Source organism: Impatiens glandulifera, chromosome 2 (genome assembly GCF_907164915.1).
Source record: "Impatiens glandulifera chromosome 2, dImpGla2.1, whole genome shotgun sequence".
NCBI lineage: Eukaryota > Viridiplantae > Streptophyta > Magnoliopsida > Ericales > Balsaminaceae > Impatiens > Impatiens glandulifera.
Window position 1 is genome coordinate 12,670,397 of NC_061863.1, and position 8,681 is coordinate 12,679,077.

At 28.3% G+C, this 8,681-nt stretch overlaps 1 protein-coding gene across 1 annotated transcript; it reads right to left on the minus strand.

Annotated features, from left to right (window-relative positions):
- Positions 1 to 5,586: 5,586 nt before the first annotated feature.
- LOC124927663 (pathogenesis-related protein 1B-like) lies at positions 5,587 to 6,087 on the minus strand. The gene has a single exon (XM_047468118.1). The coding sequence runs from the start codon at positions 6,085 to 6,087 to the stop codon at positions 5,590 to 5,592; it is 498 nt and encodes a 165-aa protein (XP_047324074.1). The 3' UTR covers positions 5,587 to 5,589.
- Between the last annotated feature and the right edge of the window lie 2,594 nt (positions 6,088 to 8,681).

Below are 8,681 nucleotides of genomic sequence, written 5' to 3' on the forward strand. Positions count from 1 at the left end.
GATAGTTTGGGAGTATACAACGAGAATGAGATTTTTTCCACAGTTGAAAAAGAACAAAGTTTACAATATTTTCAACAAAAGAACACCCGAAGAACTCAATTGTCTCCATTTGTTTGTACGTCTAGTAGTAGTTGATTGTAAAAGGATAAATATTTTATTAGTATCGACGTGATTTTGTATCTTTATTATTATCATTATTAATTATTATACTTTTATTTTTGATATAAGTGTTGTATAGTAAAACAACATTATACTTGATAAATTTTGGAGCACCCGTTGAAATCTGGCTTTGGATTCGCCACTGCCTTGTGACGGTCATTTGTGATAAACTCCATCACAAGGGTAGACAATTGAACTATTTTAAGGGAAATGTGATAAGCACATGCCTCGAATCAATATTATATTCTAATGATTTCATATTTGTAACATTGTATTTAATTTATTTCTTTGTAGAATCAATTATATATATATATATATATTTATGTTATATAAAGACAAAATATCTAACAATCTTAAAACAATTTATGTGTACTAAGTTATTTAATAATTTTTGCCGTTGAAAATCTTTATCTTTGACGATTCAGAAATACGAGTTGCGATGTTGCAAAAGAGATGCTGACTCTTTTCAATAAATTGAAATTATTTATCTTACAAAGGAGAAGAATCGATTAATAAAGATAAGTCATTATTATACACGTAAATATATGTTAATTATTAACATTTTTCTTGTGTTGTCAGAAACTTAATTTTATAAGCTAACATATAAATTTTCTCAAGAAAAATTGTATATTCAATATACAAACTTATCTTGAAAATAATAATTTGTTTTCTTTTTAATTAAAGGTTGGTTGGTTACTATAATTATTATGAATAATAAATAAAAAATAACTAAAAAGTTAGTTTTTAATTTTCAGATAATTAATGGTTATAGTTATTAATAGTAATTAAAATTAATTATAATTGAAAATATGGTTTCATTTTTAAAATAATTAATTATAATATATACGTTCTTAAATTAATTAAGTGTCTATAATTAATATGAATGTGATACGATGATTACTAACTAAGAATATATGATATATATATATATATATATACATTGTTTTATATACTATATTTATATTATGGTATTAAGATATTATTTTTAATTGTGTATATATTTATTTGTTGAAAGTGTTGAGTCTAAAAAGAAGAATAAATTTTTCTAAATAAAGGAAAAAGAAGGCTATAATAACGGTAAAGTTGGAGACCAAGAAGTTGAAGGGTTATGTAGCTTGGATTTAAAGAGGCAAAAAGAATACTCTGAGGGATCATTAGGTTATGTTTCTTAACCGTAAAATAAGTTGACGGTTAGACGTATCCGTTATTAATAAAACAACTATATAAAATATGGAATAGTTAATTGACTGAGAATAAATAATTATTAATAAGGTAATAGCCAAAAATGTGAGATTGACGGGAAATTGATTATGGCAGTTGAAGAGTATATAAGGAAGAGAATATAATATAAAGATTATTCGACAAAGTAATTAATTATGGTAGGTGGAGGCTATATAAGGAAGAGATCCTAATCTGCAGAAAACACTAGACATTATTCGAGAAATCTCTCAAGATCAACTTCTCTCTATTTTCTCATTCTTCCCCCAATTGTATTCACCATAATTGTTAGGATTTTATCTCTCCCCCATTGATTCTTATCTTCTCTTCATTCTAAATTCTAGATTCTTGTTTCTTGTTCATTGATTTCAAGATATATTACATAATTATAGTTTAAGGTATATCATTCGTATCAGAGCGACACTCTTGGCAATATGATGAGTAGTTGAATGAAAGTCGTAAACATAATCAGGCACATGAATGAATAAAGTGCGGTGAGTTGTCAAAATGAATTTTCCAAAATTCTTTGGAGAAAATGTCGAAGATGTCGAAGGCTGAATTTATGAGGCAGAAAGATTTTTTGGGTTAAAAATACGCTTGAAGAAGACGAGGTGCATTTTGTGACAAGTCATATGAGGGAAAAGGCATTACAATGGATTAGGGAACTCGTGGTCATGATTATGCGATATTAATAGAGAAGACATATTTGATTCTAGATCTCAATAATAAGACCTTATTTGATTTGGTCTTATAAGGAAAAAATCTTAATTGATTTGAGAAACGATGCAGCATATGTGCCAACATCATCGGATGCAAACGTGCAACCGAATATAAATATTTAAGCGGCTTCGGTCAAAGATGTTTGAAACATTATGATTTCTTTTGTAGAAATAAGGTGACATGATGATGAATATTTATTTTATTAAATATTCTAATTTTTTTTTATAGAAAATAATATGTTGAAATGAATATTTTAATTGATTCAACATTATAGTTTCTTATATAGAGATTATGTAAAAATTTACGAATAATGATAGAGAGAGCGATGCTGAGGTTAGAGACCCCCACTTGACAGGCACAAGGAAAAAATAATCCATGGTGGGAAAAAATATTATAATGTAAAAAGTTAGATAGAGAAAGCAATGTTCGGGACCATTCTATCCTGAACATTATTTTTTCTTTTTAATTTATTACGTGATAATATTTTTTTACCATATCTTATTTTTTCCACGTGAATGCCAGGTGGGGGTTGATGTGGAGTCTCTGCTCCAGCATCGCTCTCTTTATCATTACTTATAATTTATATATAAATAAGCATTATAATCTCTTATATAAAAATTATATATGAATGATTTATTCAATTCAATATTCACAATAATAGTTATCTTATTAATTTAATAATAAGTATAACAAAAGAATTGTGTGACAATCTCTTGTTTAAATAAAAACTTTGGATTTAATTCACATAAATGCGTGTTTTAAAAGGTACCAACACGAATGTGGTGATAAAATATAATAAGCCTATGTGAGATGTAGTGAGAGCGTGAATATCACCATACATTTTATTTATTAAGCATCATTAGATATATATAGATAACACAAAATATTATTATGTATATTATGATAAATAAAAGTATGGTCTATTGTTAGAGAGATATAGTTTCTGCAAAAGATAAATTTGCGCAACTTAACATAAGAAGCAAATTGTTTGTTTATACTTGTTTAGTTTTTGTTCAATTTGATTTTTTTGAAGGTTTTAAATTAAGAGACGCATTTTTCTTTAATATTATTTTTATAAAAATCTGAAGAACACTTATCTTCAAAATAGATTTTATAAAATAAATTAATAAAAAAAATTATCTTTATAAAGTTTGTATGACTTATAATAATGTTTACGATAATGGTATGAAAATTTTGATCATATTTTGTTTTAACTGAAAAGTTAATAAATGTGACAATTGTGTATATCATGAAGATACTGAAAATGATTACTTTAGTACGTGTCTTTATCGTTGAAAATTACGATAAAAATGATTAAATCCACTAAGGATGTAAGTTGCACTAAACAAGGTATCATGTTGTTATCAAACGATAAAGTGATATGAAAGACTTTACGTCTACAAGTGAATATATTTACACTTAAAAGTGCAACTACATGGGTTGAAATCTTCTAACAATTTTTTTTATGAAATATGTAATCCTTTATACAAAGGCATAATAGTTCAAAGACATTTTGTCTACTAGTTAACCAAGTAAACAATATTTTTCACAAAAGAATATTTAAATGATAAATATGTATGAATGATTATGCTTATTAGAAGATATTTCAAGATTGTCTAAAAGTAAATTTTTAATTATTGTGATAATAATATGAAATTGGACAAGCTAGAGTAATGTTAAATCTAGACATACATATCTTAGACATAATGTCATTAGACTATACTCTCTAATAGAGTTATCGTATTTGACTATGTTAGTCAAAAATAACATTGTGAATCCACTAACCAAACTATTGAATAAAAATTTAACTTAAAAATCTTTTAAGACACGAGCCTACTGTAAGTTATTATGAAGGAAACCCAACATATACATACTAGATATCCCAAGAACTAGATTCAATGGGACAATCTAATCGTACGTACTTTGAAGATTATTGTTGAGGATTAATCCTATAACGAATCAATATATATTTTGACGAGGATAAGCATATCGCTTTTAATGATTTTTTTGTGAACAAAAAGATCACCTATATGAGGAAGAAGTGGGGCCGCTTCGAAGAAATTACACGGTTCAATTATAGACACTCTCACAGAACCATGCATGTGTTCAATGGAAAAAATGAACACAAGCATGAAGTCTTGAGTTCAAAGACATCGAGTCTACTAATCAGATAGTAAAGGTATATATACTTTCATAAGGGAATGTTACACATACATATTTTATGTAGGATTCAACTATTGAACCTTTCACTAGGTTAATCTTTCAATTTCCATTAATGTGAGAGTTGTTGTAATTTTAAACTAATTCCATTAATTAAATAGAAATGAGAATTTGGATAAATAAATTAAATGTAATTTAATTCAATTAAATATAAATTCATACCAGATTCAAATTTGAATTTTGGTAAAATTTAATGTCAATGGAAAAGATCGAATGCCAATGAATACGATTGAATCTCAAGAGTCTAAGAATGACAACCGTTGGATATTGATAAATTATCTTATTGTGATGGTTTAATTAACAACTATATATATCCCCTTAGGTTGGAACTCTACTTCACCCCTTTCATTATCTCTCTAGTATTTGAAAAGTCAATGAAGTGTTCTTCGAATTCTTCATTCAACTAAGAGTTTTTCATTCAACCGACTGTTCTTTGAGTTCTTGATTTGTCGTATTTTTGTTGAAACCCAATGATCGATTTAGGTACTTTATCAAGTTCCTTCCTAAGTGATTTCAGTGTTGATTCACTACTAGATTCGTTGTATCTTAAAAGATAGTCATCTGTGATAAGTTCTAGCACAAAAGAGACGGTAGAACTATTTTAAGTGAAACGTGATAAACACATGCCTCGAATCAATCTTGTATTCTTGTGATTTCTTTCTTTGTAACATTGTATCTAATTTCTTTCTTTGTAACATCAATTTATATATATATATATATATATATATATATATATATATATAATTTCTGCTATCTCAAGAAAAGATTACTAACCGGAAGAATATATATTTTCTATTTAAATTAGGTAATATTTGTTGTCTTATTTGTTTTAATGTAGGTTTATTTTAATATTTTTTTATTCTCAATAATAATATATAAGTTTTTTTTTAGAATATATATATATATATATATATATATATATATATATATATATATTAACTTTAAGCTATTTTTGGATATTTATAAATTACTTGGACCATTTGATTAGTATATAAGGATGGATCATTTGAGCTATAACTTGTAAATTATATGAGGTGAAATTACAGTGAAATTGAAACTCAATATTTCACATATAAGAAAATAATATTAACATAATGATGTCAACACATAGAGGGACTCAAACGAATCCAATTTACATGTGTGGTCTCATTGCCAAGTTGATAAAAACATATATATGAAACACACAATATCTGCTTGATCTCAAGCTTATTTATTGAAGCATAAAGTTTAAACACAAATAATATATAATTCAACAACTTATATATAAGGAAGTCAATATGGGCGTTGTCCGGCAACATTACCAGGAGGAGAGTAGCTACAGATAACGAACCAAAAACCGTTCCGGCACAGAGCTCTATAGCAACCAAGTTGATTAGATCTACGCCATACCACCTGGGTGTAATGTCCGCAAACTTTACCTGCAGCACAACTATTGGAATTATGGTGATAGAAAGGTTTCTCTTCAACCCAAAGGCTCACAGCTCGCACTCCAGTGAAGGAGGCACCACTACCCTTGGCTAGGTTTTCTCCGTATGGCCCTCTAGAGTGGATGAGGTTACAGTCACCCAGCCTTTGCTTGGCATAGTTTTCGGCATATGTAGCCAGATTGTTGTTCCATCTCATGGGACCAACGCCCACTTGGGCTCGGGCTGAATTGTGTGCATTTAGGTAGTCTTGAGGGGAATTTTGTGCATATGATGGAATTATAACAAATAACAATCCCAAAAGACACACATGAAGAGCTAGTTTGATGTTCAAGTTGATTGCCATTTTGGTTTTTTACTTTTGAATTTGTGTGGATTATGTTGTAGGAAATGGAGGGTGGATAAAGAACTATTTATAATAGGCATTGAATGACAAGTTTATACACTTGCTAGGTAAAAGGTGCAATTAAGTCTTATCAAACTAATTAATAGATTAGACAAAAAGATGACTCTTCAACGAGGAGAATTTGAACACTTCTAATATTACTTGGAATTTGGGGTCATTTCATGCTCATTCCATTAACTTAACACTGGGTTAAATTTGACAGCTACTTCTTTTTGAAATCAAATTGACCTCAGAATATGTTTTAAAATTGATTTGGTACTCAACTTATTTTTTCTTGGATCAATTTATATCCAAAATTGGATCTAAAGTCAATATATAATTTATATTTGTTTATTAATTATATACCACTAAATATTCCATCATTTAAATATATTATATAATGAAATAAATTTTGTATTAAAATATATATAAATTAGAGCTAATTTAACCAAACTGAAATGACCAATAATATATATAACTAGTAGAACCAAACTAAATCAATCAATAAACCGGTTTAAGATTTTTTTAACCAAAAACAACGGTTTTGTTTTACATTTTCGTGTATAAATCGAAAAAACCTATAACCTCTTAATAACATGAGAATTGTTAGAATTTTAAACTAATTTCATTAATTAAATGGAATTGTGAATTTGGATAAATAAATTTAATATAATTTAATCTAAATAAATATAAATTTATACCAAATTCAAATGTGATTTTTTTTTTTGTAAAATTTAATATAAATGGATATGATGGAATTCAATGGATAAGACTAAATGTCAAAAGTCTAGAAATGCCAAAAGTGTAGGAATGACAATAGTTAAATAAATTATTAGTTGTTGGATTGATAAATAAATTTATTGTGATGTCTTAATTTCCAACTATATATCCCCTTATGTTGGAACTCTTCTTTACTCATTTCATTATATCTTTAGAATTAGAAAAGTGTTTTCTTTGTTTCTTGAGTTTTCTTCGAGTGTTACACTCAACTGAGTGTTATTCGAGTTTTTCACTCAACCTAGTGTTCTTCGAGTTCTTGACTCGTCTTATTCCGTTAAAACCCGATGATCGGTTCAAGTACTTTGTCAAGTTTTTTGCGTAGTAATTCCAATATTGAGTCACTACTAAATTCGTTATACCCTGGGAGCAGTGGCAGGTTCAAGGGAGTGCAAGAAGGGGCTTAAAGCACCCTTGACTTTTGTGAACAATTTTGTTATAATTTATACTAATTAATTATGAATTATATATTTTTTTCTATACCTATAATTAGAAATGATAAGTGGTACAAAGGGGTGGTGGCACAATTTGCTAGCGCATAGGTCTCATAGCTTCTATGAGTAATCATGAGGTCGAGAGTTCGAGCCTCTCTCACCCCATTTTTAATTGAAAAGAGTGATGTATGGTGAAATGATTATATTAATTTATAATTGAATATTGTTGCATGAAAAATTGTATTATATTGTTTAAGTATATAGACTTATGTTTAGTATATCTATGAACAGATTAAACTACATCTATATGTTAAAAATGAAGACGCAGGAATGAAATATCAGGATGAAATATCAAATGATATTATAAAAAGGTAAGGAACGATACATCTGGATCAAGTCATCAATAGAAACATACAGATCTTGAAGGCCACTTAACTTATGTCCAAGGGTAGACAATGAGTTAGATGTGGAGTTAGTTTCCCCTAATTTGCTAAAGTATTCGTTGAACGAAGTGGGTGTGTTCTTGACGACAAGCTGATGGATCAAGTATATTGACGAGTTTTCATTCTGAAGGGAGAAGATGGTGACATTTGTGATAATTGTTTTGATAGAACTCCAAGTTTGCTAGATGAAATGTTAGAGACTTAAGTGACCTCTTCCTTGTCTCATATATATATATATATATATATATTTTTTTCAGGATCACAAATAATTTGTCACTTGCTTTACAACAAAAGGATCAAAACATGGTACTAGCTGTCAGTTTGATCAAGACGATGACAGATAGGTTACAGAAATTTAGATTGGAAGGATGGGAGAAACATTTGGACGACGTCAACACAATTTATAGTCAGCATATGATCCCAATACCGAATATGGAAGAAAATATGAGATCTCATGGTCGAAGCAGACGTAATGGGAAAATGATTACTAATTTTTATTAGTATCGTGTTTTGTGAGGTATTATTTTCATCACTCGTGGTCAAATAATCTATTGAATTTTATTGTTTTTTAATAGAATTTTTTATTCATTTTTTATAGTAATAGGTTATTGATACGATGATTCAAGAGATGAACAATCGTTTTTCGGAATTAACTACGGAAGTACTTACTTGCATTGCTTGTTTTGATCCAAAGGACTCATTTTCTCAATTTGATATTGGTAAGACTCTACCTTTCTGAACTTTATCTGGATGATTTTTCGTTAACTGACCGGATAGTACTTGAGTACCAGCTTCAGACTTACATTCAAAATATAAGAAATAAATTTTCTATGATTCAAGATTTGAGTACTCTTGCTAAGAAGATTGTTGAAACTGGGAAACAGAGTTTTTTGTTAAGATT

Excerpts from the sequence above, each read along its gene's own strand:
- LOC124927663 (XM_047468118.1), bottom strand. The coding sequence starts at position 6,087 with ATGGCAATCAACTTGAACATCAAACTAGCTCTTCATGTGTGTCTTTTG.